We start from the raw sequence: 24,555 nt of genomic DNA on the forward strand, positions 1-24,555 counted from the left end.
TCTCTTCCTGAATCTTGTTGAGTGTTTCCCCTTAATCAGATAAGGAGTTGGCTAATTGGCAAATATCTTCTTTTAGCTTCTGCACATTACATCCCAGATTTTTTTTTTGTTTTTAATATAGTTTCCAGTAGTTCTGACAATAGTTCCTTTAATTCTGTTGGACTTATTATTTCATCATTTATAATACTAGGATTTTTCATCATCTGACCCTCTTTTAAATTTATTGACCTCCTTTGTAGTTCTTGTCGGTTGTTATGACCCTTGGGTGAATAATATAAATTCAGTTTTCCTTTTTCCATGGATATACTTTTGTCTTTGTCTCTATTGTCCTTTTTAGGACCCCGGATTTTTCAAATAAAATTTTACTGATTTTGTGAATTGCTCTAATCAGAGGTCAACAGGAGAGAAAAAAAATGCAGATTTGTTTATTTAGGTCACATATATTTTTAGTACATCCTTAGACCCATACATACAAACATCATCAAATTATATTTGTGAGTATAAAATTATATTGTAATACTCACTGTGGTCTTAGGTGATGTTTAGAATCGTTTGAGTGAGTATTTCAGGATTTATCAGTCTCTATAAGCTCTCCATTAAGTTCAGCTGTTGCACTTTGGTCCCCAATTTTATTTCATGAATTCCTTTTGGTTTGGTCCCCTTTTCCTTTTTATGCGGCTGTCAGTAGTTCATCACTTGATTGTATATGGATGCAGCTTGACAGCATACAATTATACAGCTTCGCGTCTTCCCAGCCTCGCAGCTCCATAAACTTCACGGCTTCCCAGCTTCGCAGCTCCATAGCTTCACCGCTACGCAGCTTCACAGATTCACCGATTCGCGTTATTTCGGCACCTCGTCGGTGAAGTCTTCGGGGCCTCACCGCTTCAAAGCATCGCTACCTTCAGGTGCCATCCTCTCGCCAGCCTTAGGATGAGGCGCTCGCCCTATGCCAACACGTCAGCACATCATCCCCGTTCCGGCACTCGAAGTACTTCAATTTTTATAGAAGAACTTAAAGGTAAGGGACCTCAGTTTGAAAGGAGGAACAGGGGGACACAAAACAGAGATTCTACTGGAACGTAAAGACAGACAAATTCTACGATGGTATACATACAAAATCATTAAAAGAGATTTGGAGTGTGCTGACAAAACCATTAGCAGACTTATTTAGCCAGTCACTTTTGTCAGGATTAGTATTAGAAGATAGGACTGCAATTGTGGTGCCACTTCACAAAATGGGTAGCAGGGAAGACTTTGCCAACTACAGACCAATAAGTCTTACAAAAATTAATGGAAACCATGCTAAAGGAAAAGATTGTTAAATATTGGGATGTACGTGGTTTGCAAGATCAGAAACAAATTTGAAGAATCTTGTCAAACTAACTTAGTTAATTTATACTAGGTAACTATTATATACTAAACCAGGACTGAGTAGTAGATATACCCTATCTATTTATTATTGTAACAGGTTCACCAAGAGAGCTGTAGTAACTCCCAGAGATCACCCACATGTTGTCCCCGAAATCACTTCCAGCACCAGTCAGCATCCAGACCTTGGAACCCTGCTATGTGTACCCAATAAGTATCACAACTACTAAGTTGACACACAGAACTTAATTAACATAAAATAACATTGATAAACAGGTACATGTAGACAACCCAACCTTTAATCCCCTTTAGCTACCGAATCTCCCCCTGGCAGCAATCCTGTTAATGAGATTAGTTTCATCTTGAAATTTCATCATGAAATTATGCTCATCTTGACATCAGAGGGAGTACCCCTCCCTCCTTCCTATAAATCTGTGTCCTTTGGTACACTCAGTGCTCAGATATACTGTGCTCCGTCCCCGTGCGTGACGTCATCGACGCACGTTCCCCGCCATCTCCATTCGGGGAAGGATAAATTGGCAGGCACACACTGGCAGATGGCACATGCAGTCCCATGGAGCAGGACTGAATTTCCACAATATTATATATGATACATGATATTGTCACCAATTCTTTATCAATGAAGAATAATAGATGATAAGATGAAAAATGAATAACAATGAAAAATAATTTAAAAAATGAACGTGCACACAAATTACAGGTTTGGCTAGTAGCATAAATGGCCAACAGTGTTAGTAACATAGTAACATAGTAACATAGTTCATAAGGTTGAAAAAAGACCAAAGTCCATCAAGTTCAACCTATATACATATTGTGTCCCTACTGTGTTAATCAACTAAACGCTACTTGTCTTACTCTCTTCTAAAAACAAAGATTTATTTGGACTGAGGCAGAAGGAGAAATTCGCCTCTGCTTCTATCCTTCAACTACCAGTTCCACAGAGACTGTACACACTCGAAGTCGATGCATCCGACACCGCTGTAGGCGCTGTCCTCTCCCAGAGACAAGACTCCGACGGTCAACTTCACCCCGTAGCCTTCTTTTCCAGAACTCTCACACCTGCCGAAAGAAATTACTGTATTGGCGAACGTGAATTGTTAGCCATAAAATTAGCACTGGAAGAATGGAGTATCTACGTTCGGCTAGACATCTGCAACCTCGATTAGCAAGATGGTCACTATTTTTTACCAGGTTTCCACTGCACATTACTTACGGATACATTCAGATCAGGACACAATCCTCTCCCCTTACCATTTCCTAGCTGTTACCCACTCAGTATGGGACTCTGTGCGTCGACATTCGAGAAACATTAATCCCCCGGAGATTCCCGGATTACGATATCAACACGGTTATTATTATCATAATTGTCCACGTTCCACCCGAGGACCGTCTGCTGATACTACAGTCATTCCATGATCCGTTGGAAGGGGTACGGCCCTGATGAAGATTCTTGGCAACCAGCCAATGAAGTCCACCCTCCTGACCTTGTCTCTGCTTTTTACCATCACCATCCTGACCGCCCTAAACCTTCTAGAGTCGGAAGGCCAATGGCAGGTACCAAAAAAAAAGGCCTTTGACTACTTGAAGGAGAAATTCGCCTCTGCTTCTATCCTTCAACTACCAGTTCCACAGAGACTGTACACACTCGAAGTCGATGCATCCGACACCGCTGTAGGCGCTGTCCTCTCCCAGAGACAAGACTCCGACGGTCAACTTCACCCCGTAGCCTTCTTTTCCAGAACTCTCACACCTGCCGAAAGAAATTACTGTATTGGCGAACGTGAATTGTTAGCCATAAAACTAGCACTGGAAGAATGGAGTATCTACGTTCGGCTAGACATCTGCAACCTCGATTAGCAAGATGGTCACTATTTTTTACCAGGTTTCCACTGCACATTACTTACGGATACATTCAGATCAGGACACAATCCTCTCCCCTTACCATTTCCTAGCTGTTACCCACTCAGTATGGGACTCTGTGCGTCGACATTCGAGAAACATTAATTCCCTGGAGATTCCCGGATTACGATATCAACACGGTTATTATTATCATAATTGTCCACGTTCCACCCGAGGACCGTCTGCTACAGTCATTCCATGACACATGTGCCGCAGGCCATGGAGGTACTAAACAGACCCTCAATTTGATCCAACGGTCCTTCTGGTGGCCTGAAGTAAAGAAAGACATTGCATCCTGCGCTCCCTGTGCCCGCTCCAAAGAAATACACAAGATACTCGCTGGTCTTCTACAACCTCTTCCGATTCCCTCGAGACCCTGGACCAATATCACTGTGGATTTCATCACAGACTTACCTCCTTCACACAACCAGTCTACTATAATGGTGGTAGTCGACCGCTTCACCAAGATGGCACACTTTATTGCCTACAATAATCACATTCATCGCTCCATCTACATGTCTCCTTTTTACACCTATTACGGATAACATCCTTCAATGCTCCCAGGCTCCCCTATTCCATGCGTTATTCCTTCAGTTTCTGAACAGATCGGCAAGCTTGCGAAGACGTACGACATGCTACGGGAGACACTAAGAAGGACTCAGCTGCAACACAATTTTTTTGCTGACCAATGTCGTTCCAGTGCTACTGTTTACCACCCGGGTGATAAGGTTTGCTTGTCAACCAGACACCTTCGTCTTGACTGTCCTACAAAGAAACTGGGTCCAAGATACATAGGACCTTTTCGCATCTCCCGCCTCATATCCCCTTTGGCTGTAGAGCTTGAGCTACCCAGCACTACGTCCGTTTTTTCATATCTCCCTCCTTAAACCATGGACAGCGAATCCATATCCTAATCGGTGCCCCAGTGTTCCTGCTCCAATCATAGTCGATGACATCGAAGAATATGAAGTCAAGGAGATATTGGACTCTCACGTCACCATGGACACTTACAATACCTGATCCGTTGGAAGGGGTACGGCCCTGATAAAGATTCTTGGCAACCAGCCAATGAAGTCCACCCTCCTGACCTTGTCTCTGCTTTTTACCATCACCATCCTGACCGCCCTAAACCTTCTAGAGTCGGAAGGCCAATGGCAGGTACCAGCCCACACTCCACTGCCGTCCTCGCTTCTGCTCCGTCTGCTGCTTCGCCGTCTGTGTTTAGGAGCGCGCGCACCCCCACCTCTCTTTGTGGATTCCTGAAGGGAGAAGGCGGGCAACACGCGTCAACGCTGCTACGCACTGGGGCGGGGCAGCCCCTGGTGGTAGCTTTAAAAACCAGCACTGAGTATCACTCAGTGCTCAGTTATTGTGCTTAACGGAGCGCTATTGTGTTGCTGATTTATCCTATTGATTACTGTTGCTGTACCCTGGCTATTGAATTCCATTTTCTCCAATCCTGACCCCTTGGCTACTTATTTCTGGACTTTGCTGTGTTTGCTACCTGCCCTCACCTGCTGTGAGGTATCCTGCATACCGGGTTCCACATCCCGAACCTGACACTACTAAACATGGGAAAAAGGTCTGCTACATTCCCTGTACAGTCACTACAGCTTCTCCAATTCACCCTACAATAGTACATTTTCTATACTAAAATAAACTATTAATTAACTTGCAGTATGGTAGCTGAGCAATTAACAGTAAACTCAGCCTCTACTAAGCTGTCACTGTCTCACACTCCAACTCTCTATTAATTGGAATTACTAATCACATTACATATGCTCCCTTTTCCATCATTCTTCTCTATATTGCTTTCCCATATGGTCCTTTATTTATTTACAACTTTGTAACAATACTCAGTTTCATATGTCTGTTTGTTTACCTAATAGTCACTGCAGCCTGACACCAGACATCATGTGCCTCAGTAACTCTTAATGTGAAGCAATACCATTCCTCCCCCTGTAGCTACCCCTTGTCTCTTTTGCTTGTGCGTTTCTTAGAAGCACTGTACCTGCTACAGGGACTCATCTGGAACATCATATGACCCTATTACAAGCTGAACAGAAACATGTTATGAAATGTCGAAACACTTTATAGCTGTGTAATGGCATAGACAAAAAATTAACGTGTGTGTGAAGGAGAACATTTATATTTGCACAACATCTCACATATGCCCCCTGTTAAAAATTCATGGGGAATAAGGTCCTTCCCCTTTTCCCCCAGAATTTTTTTCCTATTTTTCACATATCCTTGGATAAATAATATTTAAATTATATATTTCACCACACATCTCTCTTGCATTCATGAATTACCTTTTCCTTCACATATCTATCTACCTTTTGCTTGACAACCAAAAGACTTGAACGTACTACTGAGAATTGCAATGCAGAGCGAACCTTTTTTTTCTTAGCAAAGTTATACTATTCTTGAAGATCTTCATCCTTTTAGCCTGAGTTATGTGTCTCCCAATGTGGAGACAGTGTTTGATTCACAGTTTGAGCTCAGTAGGTTGTATGACTAATTAAAGTTAATTGCTACACAATGATTAACACCTAATGCATGTGCTAGTTTGGAAACATGGTAATATGAACATCTCATAAGAATCATTTATTTGGCAAGATGTTGACCCCCCTGCGAAGTCAGGTTACATTGAAGTTGAATTAGAAAACTGTGATATCCTGCATACATTTCTCTAAAACCACATACTCATGCCATGCTTTCTCATATCATTGTGAGCAATTTTTGAAATAGTTTTGAACCTTGGGGCTATGGGAGGTATGCCCAAGTCCTTTGCAAATGTACATGCAAAGTACAGCCACTGGTATTGCCTACCAGGAAGTGGGCAACAGACATTCTATAGTTTCTGAATGACATAATGTATGAAAGACTACAGTGAAGCAGTGTTGCCTGTAAAAATAATTTGGGCATTACTGACCCCAAGTCTTCTTATCCAATGTCAGATAAGTATAAAATGTGTCATTGGAACAACATATTTATTTGTTTCACAAATTTCAACAACACCAAAAACCATAATTGGAACAACGTATTTAGTTAAGAACGATACACTGTGTTCATGTCATTCAAAAATGAAATGACTATTTCTTAAAATTTTCCAGCACAAATGATCAAGATGCGCTTGGAAGAGTTGTCGACTTACACCTCTCATTTTCTTTAAAATGTTATTTTTCACCTTGAGCCAAGATCGCTCATATATAGACTGGATGTGAGCTTCTGTCCTTGGGTCAATGTAGTTTTCCTGGTGATAGTAAGTTGACGAAAACCCAATTTAAATTGCCATATGCCAGCCATTTATCTAAGGGTATTACAGAACACATTGCACACTCCCTTTCAATAATGTGAACCAAAGTCGCTCTGTTGCTGCTTTCTATGTAGAAGTAGCAGCAGTGTGATCCCTGATTGCTTCAGGTGGTAAAACATGAAAGCTGGTAGAGCACACACTAAAGGGGCACCAAAATATCAGTATAGGGCTGAACTGAAAAAAGGGGACTGTTGCCTTCAGGGGTTTTTTGTTATTAATTAATTAAACTTCCTCAAGTCATTAATACCCATTTAATATTTAAAGGTGCTGTTCTAGTATGCTAAGAGAAAAAAGTTCAGTAGATCTGACATGTTATCCTTTCCTCAGAAAGTTTATTTACATAAAAGACATGTTTTCCAATTTCTATAGTTACATTAGTCTGTGTGTGTTTGCGTCACACTTCTAGTAAGTCTCCTGGGCAAAAATATTAATAAGACTGGTAAATTATGTTTCTAGAGCTACATGTATGTACATTTCAGAAAGGTAGGTTGTACAGTTCCTTTAAAGTTCTTTAGATCATACTGATATCAAGAGATATCTCAATGTATTCTTGCTCGTAAAGTATTTTCTAAATTAATTAAAGTGAATTAATGAATACTCACTTTTGATGTCAGAAAACACATGGGCAACCCATTTCTAAATCCAACAAGGTGTTAAAGCTTAACTATAATTTATGGAGTGTTTACAGCAGTATCATGCATGTTGATATTTCTAACCTTTCTAGAAAATATCTAGACTTTTCTGGAAATGTTGTTTGTGTTTGTATTTTTCCTGGGTCCCAGGAAAAGACAACGCAACTCCATATCATAAGGAGGCCACAATGTTCCCCTGTTTACAGATTGTCTGAGATTACTCACTGTTTCATGTGACAGCTCTGAAAACTTTCAGAGGCCGCAGGAAACCTGAACCGTTAGAAGAGACACTGGAATGTGTGACATGTCCGTCCCCAACATATGCATGTGACCAGCACACAAGTTATATATAGGATGGGCTGAGGGTCTGCAGAGAAAACAAGAGCTAATCTGGGAATAACCGAAACCATTTATAAGAGAGGCAAAGAGAACAGATAGCCCAGGAAGACGTTGGTAAACAGGACTGGTGGGAAGACTCAGCAAGTAGAGTTTTTCAAACATGGATTACAATACAGAAATTATCAGGGACAATAATCCAATGGACAGTCTGGAGAAGCAGCTCATCTGTCCCATCTGTCTAGAAATGTTCAACAAACCTGTTGTGATTCTTCCATGCCAACACAATCTGTGCCGGAAATGTGCCAATGATGTGTTCCAGGTGAGGGACATTTCCAATGCCTAGAGAAACTAATACCTAGAACAAGTGCGACAACAATCAGCTGCCTGTACTTATATCTGATGAGCTTTGCATGTGCTGCCTTATTACATATATGTTGTCTTTAAATCTTTTGTCCGGTATATCCCAAGCCCTAGCCCTCTACTGCATGCACATGTGATTGATATGTTTGAATATACATACTATGTGCCCTGATGTTCTGGTGCATTTTTTGTTTGCCCCATACAAATGGATTTGCCAACATGACTGTTTAAAAACAGGCACATATGAATTCTACATACTGCAAGTCAACCTAACAAGTGCAGCTGTATGTTAAACCCATCCCCTTCACACATATTGATTGCCGTTTTGCGGCCTGGTAGTATATTTTTCATACTAATCTTCAGAGAGTAGATGTCTTAAATGATCAAGGTGGCAAATATACCTTTGACTCTTATGCATGCCCAAATGCACAGTCAGTGGGTTGAGCTGAATGGTAAAGTTATTTTACCCGTTGGATCTCATGTTTAAGTCTCACAACATGCCATATTTCTGTGTTCATTTTGAATGCACTAGGAATATGTTTAATGAAGTATTACATCAGCTTATTGGAAGCATTTAACTACAGGTGTAAGTTCATGTGTTTCTGCTGTGGGTTGTAATCAAGGTTTGAGTCTCTAATCAGAAGTTCCAATCTTTTCCTGGTCTGTCCCTTTAGGCTGGCAATCCATATTGGCCCACACGAACTTCAGTGTCTGGGGGTCGATTTCGCTGCCCAACCTGTAGGCATGAAGTAATTCTTGATCGCCATGGTGTTTACGGCCTGCAGAGAAACCTACTTGTGGAAAACATAATAGAAATTTACAAACAAGACTGTACCAGGTGAGCAGCACAAGGAAACTTAGGAAATAAGTGACTTACACACAAGTAAACACAACTTAACATTAATGACATTTGCCCTTGTGAGCAAATACATCTGCCTCTCTTTGTGTATTATTACTCTTGTCAGTGACACGTTGAAACATAACATAAAAATGAGAATGCTCACATTGTAGAAGGACCTTTCAGACTAAAATGTTTGTCTTGTGCTTGTTTCCTGTGTATGCAACTAGCCGACCTGAAAAAAAGCAAAACCACCCAATGTGTGAAAAACATGAAGATGAGAAGATAAATATTTACTGTCTAAGCTGTCAAGTACCTACCTGTTCTATGTGCAAAGTGTTTGGTGCTCACAAAGACTGCGAAGTGTCTCCTCTGCAGAGTGTTTACCAGTCCCAAAAGGTAAGCACTATACAGTGACCTGCACATACATGTAGGTTGCCATTGCTCATCTAAATATAATTCTGAACCATAGTTACTTGTGTTCAGGTAAAGAAACACAGAATGAGAAAAGAGTTGTCCAAAATGAGGTGTCTTTAGTAACTATGTGAACATGTTTTAAAATTAATTTATTGAAGTTTTATGTGACAACATACATACAATATGGGTAATAGATTTGAATAGTGATTCTGGGGTTAGAAAATGTTCTTAGAAGCTAATGGAATGGTACAGTCAGCGTGGACAACCTATTGGTGGCCATGGTTGTACTATCACTGTTGAACCTTGTGTAAACATTTTAGTTTCCCCATTTTTAAATTAAATTATATGTACATCTTTATTATTTTATATAATCTCTTCGGCATTGTGTTTAGTACAACCCAAAAAGTGATAGAAGCCCTAGCGATGACCAGCAAACATATGCAGAGGGCTAAATATCATGATTTTTTCATCCTGGCAAATATTAAAAATGTTTAGCATTTCTTCTCTTAATTTACCAGGTCATTTTATAAGACACAATCTGAATTGATCTTAAGTATTTTAATATTTAATAAAGATTACTGAATGTTGCCTTGAAGTAAATGCATGGAATTTACTTTGAGATTTGTGTTATTTTAAATATTGCTTTGAGATGCACATCCATATACTTTATTAAACATGTATTAAACATTTCAAATGTAATATAACAACGTGAGATAGAAAAAATGGTCCGACTAAATAGGTCGAACAGGTTACTTGCTAACGTACAGTTGAATTCTATTAGGATTATGTTTAACAAGAGAATATGATAGTAAGTCTGAAAAGTGGTATTATCAGCCCAAAGTGGATCATTCCACTATACTTTTGTAATAAAATCACTTTTTGATACATAAACATTTATGATTCTGTGTAGTATAAATAGCATGGCACATGAAGAAGGTTTTCCAGTAACTTTAGTTCAAAATACAGTATATGTAGTACACAAGTATATACTATAGGCAAAATTGTGTGTAAAAAAATATATATTTTTGTGAAGAATAAGTTCTGCCACTAACACTGGGAGTAGCTGACAAAACTTTTATTATTCAAAAATATGAAAGGTAGATAAGAACCAATTTGTCTACTTTTTACAAGACTAGCTTGGTAGACTTAGTGGAGTATCTCATAAAAAAATGTTTCTAGTATTCGAAAGCAATAGACAATGCATATTTTGTAGCACAAAACTTAATGTCCAAAGGGTTTTGATTTAATATGTAATTTACAGAAGTATATGGTGTATCGCCTATTTTGAAATTAATATTTTTTTAACCACAACGGTGGAATCTCATATAAGAGCCTTTATTGTTTTGATGTATAACAATTTCCAGTTCAAAATACATTTTAGGACTTGCTAAAATAATTGTAATCATATTATATAAGTCATCTTATCACCATAGCTAATTGTACTCTTCTGTTTTAAACTTTGCTCCACAATCACATTTTATACATTACCTATTGCTTAACCTGGCCATCTATTCTACCTATTCCCTATCTAAAAGCTCATTGTCATGGCAGCTTCACTTGTGGAAACTTATAGCTTGTACTTTGATGTTAGAGGCTTCTTACATGAGGTCCTGACTCAACGGTATCTAATCTCCATAGTCACAGACTAAAAGCCTTTGTAATCATTGCTTCAGTGTTCTTGTCTCAGTACTTCTGTGCTCATGTATGATACACCTTTGCATAACCCTTTTCCAAGATATTATTTAAAAAGTTCCATTTGCTGTAATACTGTAGCTTCCACTGCCACCGTGCTACTAATCAACAGAGTTATTCTTAGGGACAGCCCTAGTCAGGTCACTTGTTTTTTTTTAGAAACAGATGAGGCTGCAGTATGGTCTCACAGAGGGCACAGCTGTGTGGGGGCAGGACAGGTTAAAGAGGGATATTTGCTAATAAAGTATCTGCAGAGCTATCCTTCATCAGCTTGAAGCAATATTAATATTTTTAATACCACACCAATTATTTTTAGGAGACAGTTTGATTTTTTAGGAGTGCGAATAAAATGCATCCATAGACTTCCCTTTGAAATAAAACAAAAAAAAATGGACACAGCAACAAAATGTTAAAGCCATAGTCTCTGGCTTCTAGGACATACCATCCTTAGTTACTGATGATGTGTAATACGGATTTAAAAAAATAAATAAATCCTTTTTTTACAAAAAGTTAAAAGTAAAGAAAATGTCAAAATAAAGGACTATTATAAAAGTAAATACATTTTGTATGGTTCTCCTAGTCTGATCTGTATTGCCAACTTGCCTCACCCCACGAGCATTGATCTATCAATAAGCTTTATTTGTCAGTATTTCTGTCCTACTCCATTTGGACATTGGGGCACCTTGGACTGTGATGATATGCCAGCAAATTAGTTTGTGTAGCGGAGTGAATAGTACATACATGCATGCTTCCAATTTTGTCTGAATATGACTGGATGTCTGAAAAAGTTTCATTAATTTTAAGAACATGAAGATTTATTCTATTTACCGGCTTGCACACTGGATTGTGCATTATATATCATTCAAGACATGTAAGGAACAGTCATGAAATATTTGATTTTTGTCTGGTTATTTCTTAAAAGGATATCAACTTTGCTAGGAACAATAAGCCATAGCTAATCCTACTTGCAGACCCCAATATTTTGGTATGACTCCCCTTAAAATTATGATATATGGGATATGTTGCAGCTGTAGTCTTTGGTCAAATGTGGGACAGCTTTTGGGACCACATAGGTATCTTCTGCATACCCTCTGACGAAGAGATCTCTGAGGTTGTTAAAGCATATATAACCATGTCTTTTGTTCTATATTGGCTGAAAGAAAGTGGAAGAAAAAAAATCTTCTCTTGGACCAATATGGCTATATCTATTTCCCCTAGTATACCTCACAGCTGAGATTGATTTGATATTCTCCAAGAACTGCCTAGTACATGTGGTATGTCCTATGAGTAATTTGATTGATGCTGGCAATATATTGACTTAGTCACTTAGTGGTGTTATTTGATACATTATAAAACGAACACATGGCTTTCTCGAAATAGAATAAATAATCTGCTATGCTAATGCCGCCTTGCAACACAATGAGCATACATACATGCACAATTAATTATGGTAAAGTAGTCCTGAAGCACTTAACCAATATTGTCTTTGTTTATTTGTCTTTGTACATTAAAACACTTCATCATGCTTGGTCTCAAAAACTTAAACTTCTGTGTTTTACTATTTTTTTTAAAATATTAGGCTCATATGTAACAATTTCCCATTGTTTTTCTTTGTAGACAGAACTCAATAGCTGTATATCTATGCTGGTGGCTGGTAGTGACAGAATACAATGTATCCTTAGTCAGCTGGAGGAATCGTGCCAAGCCATAAAGGTGAGTCTATATCAGTCCACTCTGATTATACAGATAACCGGTGCCTTTTAATTCTGACACCAGGTCTTTTCCATTATCCTAATGCAGGAAAATAGTCAGGGTAGGAAGGAGTGTGTGGATGAAATGTTTGAAACCTTGCGTAGGATCTTGGAGGAAAAGAAAGCAGATCTCGTGCAGAGGATTTCAGAGGCTGAAGAGGAGAAACTTAATTTTGCTCGTTCCCTCATTCACAAATACCAGGAGCAATTGCAGTCTTCCTCCAGCCTGCTGCAGAATGCTTTCCAGGCCTTGGAGCAGCCTGGACCTGCTGGCTTCCTGCTGGTAAGTCACAAGCAGAGATCTCACAAAACAAGAATCCACGATCTTCCTACAATAGTCTAAGACCATTCAGTACTGATAAATAAGTGGACAACTTTGAAGACATGATAATCATACCTGGAGCATTACAAATGAGCTGGTTGTTAAACTATTCAAAATAAGCCTTTCACACTTGGTAACAAACATTCTAACGTACTGACTCGGTAATGGGAGTATCTTAATGGTTATTATAATGAAAATCACTACTTGTCTGGTGGATTGGACTCTTTCTATTCTATTGGGTGCCATAGTAATTTTGCTCCAGAATCACTTTTTATGTAGTGTAGCCTGACCATCTAGTCTACATAGTCCCTATCTAAAAACTCAAACTCAAAGGAGAACTGTTGTCAGCTGTTGGCAGCTTCAGTTGTGGAAACTTAAAGCTTGCACTTTGATGTTAGAGGCTTCCAACATGAGGTATCCTATCTCCAGTCACACACTAAAAGCCAATGTAACCATTGCTTCAATGTTTCTGTGTCAGTACTGCTGTGCTCATGAACGATACGCCTTTTTCCAAGATATTTTTTTAAAAGTTTAATTTGCTTTTATATTGTAGCTTCCACTGCCACCGTGCTACTAATCGACTGACTTATATTTAGGGACAGCCCTAGCGAGGTCACTTGCTTTATTTAGAAACAGATGAGACTTTATGAAAATCACTATTTATCTGGTGGAAAAGATATTCTGAATACAAATCGCCTGTATTTCAGCTGTGATATATTAATAAGAAAAGTTCAGATTCCAGCAGCTGTCATTAGCGTAAAATCAGGATTGAATTCCAAACTGTGTGACCCTGAAAATGTGTTTAATCACTCTGAGTTCCCTACATATGTTGATTACCTGGATAAACAAAATGTGCCTGGGTCCAAAAGCTGTACTCTGTAAAATGTAACTTTCACTGAAACAATCATATTTCTGCTGACATATTCAGGAGCTTTGTATACATCAGGCAGGCACTAACTGCTATTGCACACAACGGGCAAATGCCCATAGCCTGATGGTGCCTACCAAATATTTTGTAAAAGTGCATTCTGTAAAAGTGTAAGAATATAGCCACATTTCTTTTATCATCTGCTGGCTTAGTGCTAGGGCAGATTTTTATCTCAAGTCTGTTCCTGACGTTAGGTGACCATTCATGACGACACGGTGCATTCAACATTTAAATCAGCAACTTTACTTTTACCCTATTTTTCTCTTTTCTCTTCACCGACTCCTCTCCATGGCATTTTTTTTTACAGAAGTCCAAGCAGCTGATGAAAACGTAAGTGGCATTTCACATTCAAATAAAAAGATCATATGATATTGTAGGGAGAGAACTGGTGGTTGCTCTGATACTGATTGTGGAAAACCAAAAATAAACTATGGTCCAGATCTGGATTACCCATTAAGTAAAGGAATTGGGGAGTTTGTGGGATCTTGCCCTTTGAAACGAATACCTTAATATGTATATTATTTTTCTCCTATTATTTGAAAATACTTAACATCTACAGCCATAATTTTGCATGTGGATTATGTTTAAGCCTACCTCTTTTTGTAGTTGACTAGACCAGATAGAGGTATAAATGAGGTAATGTCCGGCCACTATCAGGAGCTAGCAATATGGAAAGTCAAGGAAAAGAGTATTGTGGCCTGTGAATTTAGGAATGCGAGTGCTGATTACCTTTCCAATGTGCAGGATTATGGATGCCTCAAAAGGTTGCCAGCTGGAGAAAACAGAGCCTGGATTTGAGAATATGGATGAGTTCATGCTGGACATGGAGCAAGTCATTCAGTTACTGAGAAACATTGATTTCAGTCCAAGTAAGAAATATGTCATGATGCCATTAATAGGCTTTCAGGTTAGACAGGAAAGGGAATGGTGCTAGGTAGATTTTATGGGTGAGAAAGGGCAACCTTGTAAGAAAGGAGACTGGAACAGACATGCTTAAAACAATACCATATCTCCCAAGTATCCCTGTTTAGGATGGACAGTACCTGTCTATGGATCCCAAATCCATCTGACCTTCTTTCCTTCCTTTTTGTCCCTCTAATGACCAATTAGCCTATTAAACTTAAACTTGGATTGGCCAACACAATGTGCCATTGGAACACAGTGGTGGTAGAGCCTCTGTACGCCTTTTATCATTCATTGTTTTATATTCTGCATTGTTGTAGAGTGGGAAAACCGGATATAACAAGTTGTACATCACATAACAATTTGACTTATAGAAACAACAGGTTGGCAGGGCCCTACTCAAATGAGCTTACAACCTAGAGAGTTATGGTATATCTTTGTGTCTCTCTTTGGTCGGGAGGTGAGCACTACTAATGTGGGTAAACAAATCCTTTAAGAGTGCCTTTCCTGTAGGCTGTGATGATGAAGAAGAGGACACAGAGGAGTATGAAGAGACAGAGGAAGACAGGCCTGAGGGTAAGACCTGACTTAGCACAAAAAGTAATAACTCAACCCATGTATAAAGGAGTACACATTTAGGGCTGGCCCGATTCCTAAGGCCTTTGTATTTTAACCTCTGCTTAAAAATTAGGGATATTTGATCCCCTCTGACTTATTACAGCCATGGCGATGTTATATGAATGTGAAACACAGCGTCCATAATATTAGCAGATATTTCTGTGTCCCTGGAGCTGTCTACCTTTTTACTGTTTTTTTCCATGGTTGTTGTTGCTTCTGTATACCATTATCATGTACTATTAGTATACATATGCTTTTCTCACCAATCTGTTTATTTTGCAGGGCAGCAAGAACTGGAGAACTAGCAGACTGTGTGAAAACCTTTTGGAAGAAGGGAGTAAAGGTTGTGCCAAAATCTCCCTGGAAGGAGAGCAACATGAATATCACATGATTCTGTATGAAGAACAGCCCACAGGCATATAACTCAGGACTGCTGCTATTAATCAGGAGACCCCTTTTTCTAGGTCACCATGATCTTGGTGTATATAATTATTAAATATATTTTATAACTTTAATAGGTGCTGTGACTCTATTGAAGTCAGTTCACATGTTCTGGGGAATACTGCCTCCAGGTGGAGGGGATCCGTAACGGGCCCACGGATGGCACCTATCTGTGTGTGATGTATGCCTGATTACTTTGTACTGCACTTGAATAAAACGCTTTAGTGTTGCTATACGCGTTATGTATCTACTCACTCAATGTGATGTCCTGTGGGGATGACTGTTGTACCAAAAGCCAATAAAAGTGACATCGTCAGACTCGATTAGCAAATGAGACACAAATGAAGAGACCATTGAATGTGAGGGTAAATTGCGATGTGAATTACATGGTGGTCGAACCTACACACTGACACCCGAATGAGTTAAATGGAATGGTTAACTCTTGCATGGCAGGTTTCCGAGTGCCTTCCACGTGCTTTGCACTCCGTATTAGAAAGTTTTGCGCTCGGTCCTAGGCTTGGATGTTACGGGAGAAGAAGCTGTCCCAGCCCCATGGGGGGATGGGACTGGGACGCGATCTGAGTGCTATTCACAATGGGGTCAGAGGATAGTATACAGGGGGAGGCGCTGTTTGGGAATTTGGGAAGTTTTGCAGCCGGCCCTTTGCACCCGACGCTAAATTCACACGGATACCGAGAAGATAAAGAGGCATCAACCAATAGGGAGTCCATTCATAGACAGCAAGAGAAAGAAAGCGAGCTGGACAAGAGGGTTTAACAATTAATTAAATAAATAAACAACCGAGGCACCGATGGACGCAGACGAGAAAATGCACCTTTTAAGAGAGGACAGGAGGTGAGAACTTTAAGCGTGTTTGGCGGCTTAAAATCCTATAACACAATTCCATACATCATTATCCTCCTCCTCATCACCACCATCTGACCCATAAAGCTCGTCTCCGTATATACAGCCAGCCTACCTGTGTATAGCGCCCCAGCATTACCTGGTAACCATGCACTCCATTTCCCATAAAACGTCGTGCAGGTATCGCCAATGCCTGCGTGACCCGCGTTGGCATAGTTACAGTTGGCCGTTGAATTGCCATCGTCCATGGGGGGGGGGTCAGCTAATCTAAGCTATTGTTTAAATATAGCTTTTAAAAAGTTATGCACCTGATATGAAAAATAAAGACCAACAGCTGTGGAAAGGGCTATTCCTTTTTTATATAGTTAAATCAGCTGGTCCTGTCTGGTTTGGCCATGGGGAGAAAGAAGTACAATTCTAAAGTTAATTTTTGGTCTGGTTTGCTACAAATTACTTATCATTTGCACCACTTTGATGTCGCATTTAATCAGTTATGCCATCTCTCCTCCTTTTTATTATCCACTAATATTAGCAGTCATAAGTAATTAGTAATAATAATAATTTAGTAGTAGTTACTAAGTTAGACATTCTTACAATCCAAAAATTAACCAAATTACATAATGTCTTACACATTCACTTTTCTAAAGCCGTGTTTACCAGTCCTGCTTGTTGCTTTTGCTACAACAGATTTTGTTTATACACCAATAAAAATACACATTGCTTCCAGGTTTCCAACCTTTTTATTTTTAAATGATTTATGTATATTTGAACTTTTATTTTTATTATGTTGTGCAACAGTTGCAGTTTTTTTTACATAGAAATACCAACTTTTTCTATCTGCATTAAGACCTTAAACCTTACTTGAGCCTTGGCCTTCTGTTAAATTCAAGATTGCCTATCTATCCTGGACATGCATAAGTCCTTTACTGTATTACCAGTAGTAATGCCCATTTTTTTCAGGGCCAAACGCCACTTATATATTTACTGGCAGTCGCCATCTGCTTCCTAACAGGTAGCACCAGTGGGTGTACTGGGAATGTGCAAGTGGCTTCCAAAGGTTTTCTTAGCTTTCCGTTGACAAAGAGGCAGTAAACTTTGTCTATACTCAAGAAAATGATTAAGCGACCCTAATATTTTATCATAGCGTGAAGGTGGGTGGTCGGAAGTGGTTAGTGGTATGGTAAGCAATAACCATTTTACTCTTTATAATTAGATGATTTGCTTTCTTGCCAAAGGGTAATAAGTGTATTATGTGATCACAGCAGTTCTGAAGTGGTGCAACTGTACTAGCACAGTACAGGCTTACTTTTAGGCATTCAAATACATAAATGCATTCCCTCTTTCACCAAAGTATTGGTTCACCTTAATCTGTCAATTCTAGTCTTATCATACCACTGAATCTATGTGCTGTGTAAATTGTTGCCACTATATAAAAGAGATGTTGCTTTTTTGTAACAAATAAAAAAACAATAACATAAACTGAATTTTATCTGTGGCATTGCACTAAATCCTGCAAGTAAAACACTAGGAAATTGGTGGATCTGATCCTGGGATTGGTGAATTCCTCAGCTGTTAAACTGCCAACTCCATGAAGTTCAGCCAGCCATTTGAATGTGCTTCATGGGAGGTTTATAGTTCAAGTGGAAGAGCTGCTGTTCATTCTTTGTAAATAAGCTGTAACTAGGGCTCTTGGCACCTGAGGCAGGAGGTCTTGCCCCATGCTGATGTCTCATCTGCTTCTAGAATCTGAAAGCAGTTCCTACTCATCTGCTTGCATGCATATAACTGCTTGCACAGACTGATTCCTGCTCGAATGCTTTTGTAGATGTGCTCACATGCATATTCCTTTCTACATCCAAACTGTCCAGTCAGTTAGGGAACCATGGCCATCAAATATTGCAGTGCTGGGGCTGCTATAGGAAGGAATTCTGCATGTATCTATCAGAGTTCTATTTCTGAATATTTTTCGCTCAGCTAAGAATATCTGTCCCCATGCCAGACTTTGTGAAATATGAATATGCGCAAACAATATGGCGTCAGGATTTTTACATTTCTGTAAGCAATCAAGCCTTAAAATTGGAATTTTTAAAAATCAAATGAGGCCATGAATTTACTCAGTAAATTAAACCATATGAATAATGACCTTCTTACACATTTTTAAAGTTTTAATGCAAAACTGATATTGTACATGCTGGTTTTGCTTTTCTCTGTTCCCAATGTAGCTACTGGCACTTCTGTAACATGCGGAAAAACTGAAGAGTTAAGGACAAAATAAATTGTTGCCCATAATGAATTGAACAAATTGTGCACTGGTTTCCTTTTAATTGCAACTTTGTGTTCCATCTTTTAGAAAATACTCTGGAATATCAGGGAATGATTTACACAATCAGGTTTTTGCATACATGGCTGATCTAAAGGACATTGAAATGGGTCAGCAGGGTAACAAGCACTGCCATTCTAACCGGTCACAGGAAGGCTCTCAAAGCACAGCAAAGGAACGTGCAAGGAGGAAACTTTACGTGGCATCTGTAGTCTGCCTGCTGTTTATGACTGGCGAGGTGATAGGTGAGCATTGTGTGAAAGGCAGAGGTTATGGTTTCTGGGCTTTAATCTAATACATTCTGCTTGGTATTATTGGAAGCATAGTGCTCTGATGTTTTTCCACCTTGCCAAAATGTTACTTAAATGGCTAATAGGATAATTCATGCATACATGGTTAATGGATTACATAAATTTGCCTAACTAGTGAGGAAAGATTAATGCATTCTATTGCTAAAAATTGCTAGATAACAATAGCATTAAAATAGTTATTTCACAAGCTAGTTGGTTAAGGTTACTAGTTCATTGATCACCTTTTGAAGTGGTTAAAGTAAATAAGTTAAGTAAGAGTAAAAATTACCTTTTGTGTATAATATGAAAACAAACTTAAATCTGTATTAACTTGCATGTCTCAACATATTTTAGAAAGTAGCACCGGTGGTCCAATATCAATAATATTCCCAGGAACACAGTGGATGTGAACGTCTGTATGTTTTCTCCCCTACTTGGGACTGCCAAATATAGCATCTTAAACAGTGCATACAATTTAAGAATGCCAAACGATTCAGTTCGTGAAAATGTAAGACATTTTTTTTAGCTCATTAGTTGATTATGGAAATGGTTCTTATTTAAAATAGCAGAAACCCAGTAACAGGCAGGCCTAACCTGTAAGGTGTAGCAATGTGTCAGTCCAGTGCTTCAAGTCAGTTCGGCCAAAACCATTTACACATTCCTTTTGGCACAAGACTTTCTGGTGCTTTGGTGTGGGAACAGGAAAATCTACACAAATAGAACACCGTTGGCATGTGCAAATAACAATGAGAAGGAATAGATCTGACTGGCAGCTTAACCAAACCACCAGGACTACAGTAAGCCTGGACCCCTTGGGTCTTGAAGCCCTTGTATGTCTATATTCTAGCAAATTGACCTGTTCATGATCACTAGCTATGTTTCTTTTGGCAGGGGGATACCTGGCACAGAGTTTGGCAATCATGACAGATGCTGCCCACCTTCTAACTGATTTTGCAAGCATGATGATAAGTTTGTTTGCCCTGTGGGTGTCTTCACGTCCAGCTACAAAAACGATGAACTTTGGTTGGCACCGTGCAGGTATGGAGGTATTTGGTGACAGAATAACTCTTGGGAGAGTGGATGGTGCTCTTGCTTTCACAAGACTGGCATCATATATTAAACATGATTACTATGTGGTGTTTAATAAGATCAAACAAGGAATGTTTGCCATCATGGTCTGTTCTTGTTCTCAGAGATTTTGGGAGCTCTTGTTTCTGTCCTGTCCATCTGGGTTGTGACTGGCGTCCTGGTGTATTTGGCTGTTGAACGTTTGATTTCTGGACAATATGAAATTGAAGAAACAACAATGCTTATCACCTCAGCCTGTGCTGTAGCTGTAAATATTATGTAAGTGTGTTCACATACAGTATAATTTGGATTTGAAAGATAATGGGTTTTACACCTCCCAGTCTATCCCTTGATTACTTTGTGGCCCCAGACATGTTTCCAATTTGGTTGTGTGATTTTTGTCTTTCAGAATGGGCCTGATCCTTCATCAAACAGGGCATGGGCATAGCCATGGTGATAGTAATTCACACAGTCACTCACACAGTTCTGGAAACCACCATAACCCCAGTGTCCGGGCTGCCTTCATACATGTGCTAGGAGATTTCCTGCAGAGTGTTGGGGTTCTAACTGCTGCTTTTGTAATATATTTCAAGGTATGGAAAATCAGGGTGCCTAGCTGGCTGTTAAGTTAATGTAGTGTAAGAAATATTCCAGTAGCTTCTATGCATGAATACTAAACATACGATGCCACCCATTGTTCACAAACTATAGATTGTTTCCTTTATGGTATAGTCTCATTCTTTTTGATTTTGCACAAGCATTTGAATTCCTGTGGGAGCTTTCTCTTTCAGTGATTTGTGTATGTGTGGAGTGTGATTAAAATGTTATGTATGATGAAAACTAAGGGGAAATGATAGATGCATGTATTAGCTTGGGCAGACTTAGACTTGTGTTCTGGTGGAAAATACAAGCTGAATGTTTAGTTAATATCGACTACGGAATTAATTGTTGCGAGCACGTATGAATTGTTAGAATGTGCCGACCTTCATATCTTTCCAGCCAGAGTATAAAATGATTGATCCCATCTGTACGTTCCTGTTCTCTGTTTTGGTCTTGGGGACTACACTCACCATCCTCAGAGATGTTTTGCTGGTACTAATGGAAGGTAAGAAAGAGAAAGAGGCTTTGAAGTGTTGACCGTGGAGTCATTGTTTAAGGAATTACCTCAATTTTCACTGATTGCTTTACAGGTACCCCCAAAGGAGTGGACTTTAACTTGGTTAAAGATACTCTGCTGTCCATCAATGGGGTGAAAGCGCTTCATAGCCTGCACATCTGGGCTCTTACAGTGTCCCAACCTGTACTGTCTGTTCACATAGCAATCAGTAAGGAACATCTCATCCTATTCTTTTACAGCAAATTGTTTATAAGTATGCTTTCGTAAGTAACAAGTATTTACATTTTAACCCATTAGCAAATAGAAGGGCTTCATGGATCTTTTGATGGGCTTTAGCATCATGTACATGAATATGGTTCCATAATTTATGGTTGTTTGCAACTTTACTGCCTTTTCAGAGAAAACATAAGGAAGAAATCCCCAATTTATAACCCTAATTCTTCCAAAGAGAGTAACCTTAGATGACTGAATCGTATATCCTTATCCACTTTAAAAGTATGTTGCAGCTTGATGTACTGGTGTATACAGTTATCTGTTAAGTTGTAACACTAACCAGTGACCATAACATAGCTGCAGTAGTGACTTCTTGTATTAAAGTAAGGGTTTAAACAATAAAACACCTAAGGGAAAGTTGTATGCAACTGCACCTTCCTCCCTGCCTTTCTATCTATTAAGAATTAAAATGTCTGCCTACAGTGCAGGAGGTTGTTAAGCAATTGGTGTGTCCCTATCAATAAAAAATTGATCTAAATTATGAATAAAGAATGTTATTCATTCAGTGCTAAGTAACATGAATGTGGACGTTAAGGCTAGAAGAACCCGACGTGCTTTGCCATGATGGCTTCTTCGGGTATCACTTGGTACACCAGAACACTATGCCGCAACATACTTTTCTAGTGGATAAGATTATTTAGGATTTAGTGTGGCAATATAGTAATTTTAGATTTATTCCTGCCTAGTGTATCTTATTAAGAAAAGAAGCTTATGGTTTACTGAAACTCTGGAAAATCACAACACAGCCTGGTGAAGCTCATGTTTTGGGTAGAAGATGTGTGTAAATCATTCACCAGTGGAAATTATAATGTTAAGTATATAAAGAAATTGCTAGCATTTGAGCCACACTTGCTCTTAAACCTCAATCTAAACTATTTTCCAGATGCAGATGCAGATTCCCAAGTAGTTTTGAAAGAGGCCAGTACTGTGCTGCAGGAGAAATTTCACTTTCACACCACGACCATCCAAATAGAAAATTACTCTGAAGACATGAGAGATTGTCAAGAGTGCCAGGATCCATCAGACTGAGCACATTGTACACTAACAAGCAGATGTTCAATTAAGGGTTCCCAGGAACTTCAAGAACTCCAGCACAACTACCTCAACCACTGACCAGTTTTGTCATGGGCCTGTTCTACTTGCAGTATTTGCTCGCTGGTGCCAATATTTAAGAGATCTTGACAGTGTTATACGAATGCTTGCTGTTTAACTTCTCACTACTCCACCAGGATTCAGGTGTTGGAACATGCACTGGCATAGGAAGGAATGTTTGCTTCCTGTTGCTCCTCTCATTCTAGACACTTGCACATTGCTAATAAGACTCCATCATTGCTCATAGAATGTTAATAAAATATTTTATCATTTTATGATATTTCAGCCATTACAAAGTTCTTAAACATTCTACATGGTAACTGTTTCAGATGTCACTGGGGCACCTTCGGGGGTGTGGCTAGAGGTGCAGATGTGAGAAGATGTTTGGTGAGGAGCCACTTGGTGATGCTCTGCTGTAGTGTATTTTGGGGCTGCCATGGAGGTCTGTGCTACTCCATTGAGTATACAGCTATTAAATCTTTTTCTGCTTAAGGTGACAGGAAGGTGCTCCCATTGAAATTAATTTCAATCTGCACAGAAGCACAAAAACCATGGAATTTGAAAGAATGCAATAAAATGAAACTTAAAAGGATTGCTCATCTTAGCATCTCCTTGCTATTTTTTAATTAATGTAAACTGTTAATGGTTTTAGGTTTACGGGGTAGACCCAGTAACAGAGTAGAGAAGTCTGGATAGTTGTGGCATATGAGGATTTATTTGTAAAACTTATCAAGCCAGGAAGAGATAAAGGGGGGGGGGGGGGAAATAACAAGCGTTATGTATTCTGTGCCAAACTGCACTACTCATAGGCATGATAGAATGATGGGAAACCATGCATACATTTGTGGTGGTTTTTTTTGTGTTGTAGTGGGCCACATCCATCCCTTACATATTACGGTATAGTGTACTGTTTTTAATACTACTGGCTTAACCCACTTGCGTCCGCAGATGTATCCGGTAAGTCGTGGGGAAGTGGCCCCAGCAGTTCCACCGCGTACCTGGTACGTCGTCACTATTGTGTGATCCCGCATCTCTCTGCATGCCGGGATCATGCGGGCGAGCAGTAGATGACAGTTGTGCTGCAGCCAATTCCTCTGGAGAGCAGTCACAACTGCCACTGCAAGATACTTTGCCACTTGCCAGATGGCGGTGCATCCTTTAAAATAAGAAGGAAAAAAAAAAAAAAAAAAACTTTCCAGGAGGGTCCACAACAAACCATTGTGTGGAAATCTGTTCATAAACAGGACTATGCATAGGACACGTGGTCACACATTTTGACCGGAAGAAAGGAGATTTAGTCTAAGGCAAAGGAAAGGGGTTTTTCACAGTAAGGACAATAAGGATGTGGAATTCTCTGCCTGCAGAGGTGGTTTTATCGGAGTCTGTACAGGCGTTTACGGAGCAACTGGATGAATATTTGGAAAAACATAATACTCAGGGATATAATCTTTAATTATGGGGGGAACAGAATTATTGATCCAAGGAGAAATCTGAATTTTTTTCCCTGGTTAGTGCAAAATTGGAAAGAGCCAAACTGGGTTTTTTTTTTCCTTCTTTTGGATCAACAGCAACAAATTAACAGATATAGGAAAGGCTGAACTTGATGGACGCATGTCTTTTTTCAGCCTATATAACTATGTAACTCTGGCTCCCCTTGCAGGTTGAATACATTCAACCATG

The 24,555-nt window shown here is 39.3% G+C and overlaps 2 protein-coding genes across 2 annotated transcripts; both read left to right on the top strand.

Moving 5' to 3' along the window:
• The first annotated feature begins 7,741 nt into the window (after positions 1–7,741).
• LOC149286236 (E3 ubiquitin-protein ligase TRIM63-like) lies at positions 7,742–15,871 on the top strand. Its single transcript, XM_089494291.1, has 9 exons — positions 7,742–7,900; positions 8,616–8,779; positions 9,010–9,178; positions 12,506–12,601; positions 12,689–12,922; positions 14,197–14,219; positions 14,634–14,758; positions 15,306–15,368; positions 15,693–15,871. Exons 1-9 carry the CDS (start codon positions 7,742–7,744, stop codon positions 15,713–15,715), a joined length of 1,056 nt encoding a protein of 351 aa, XP_089350417.1. The 3' UTR covers positions 15,716–15,871.
• Positions 15,872–19,075: 3,204 nt separating this feature from the next.
• On the top strand, positions 19,076–22,812 carry LOC149286237 (proton-coupled zinc antiporter SLC30A2-like). Its single transcript, XM_089494296.1, has 7 exons — positions 19,076–19,280; positions 20,217–20,363; positions 20,519–20,672; positions 20,803–20,986; positions 21,393–21,498; positions 21,584–21,718; positions 22,667–22,812. Exons 1-7 carry the CDS (start codon positions 19,118–19,120, stop codon positions 22,810–22,812), a joined length of 1,035 nt encoding a protein of 344 aa, XP_089350422.1. The 5' UTR covers positions 19,076–19,117.
• Positions 22,813–24,555: the final 1,743 nt, after the last annotated feature.

Source organism: Sceloporus occidentalis, unplaced genomic scaffold (assembly GCF_023333645.1).
Source record: "Sceloporus occidentalis isolate IW3139 unplaced genomic scaffold, rSceOcc1.0.p SCAF_71, whole genome shotgun sequence".
Taxonomy (NCBI): Eukaryota; Metazoa; Chordata; class Lepidosauria; order Squamata; family Phrynosomatidae; genus Sceloporus; species Sceloporus occidentalis.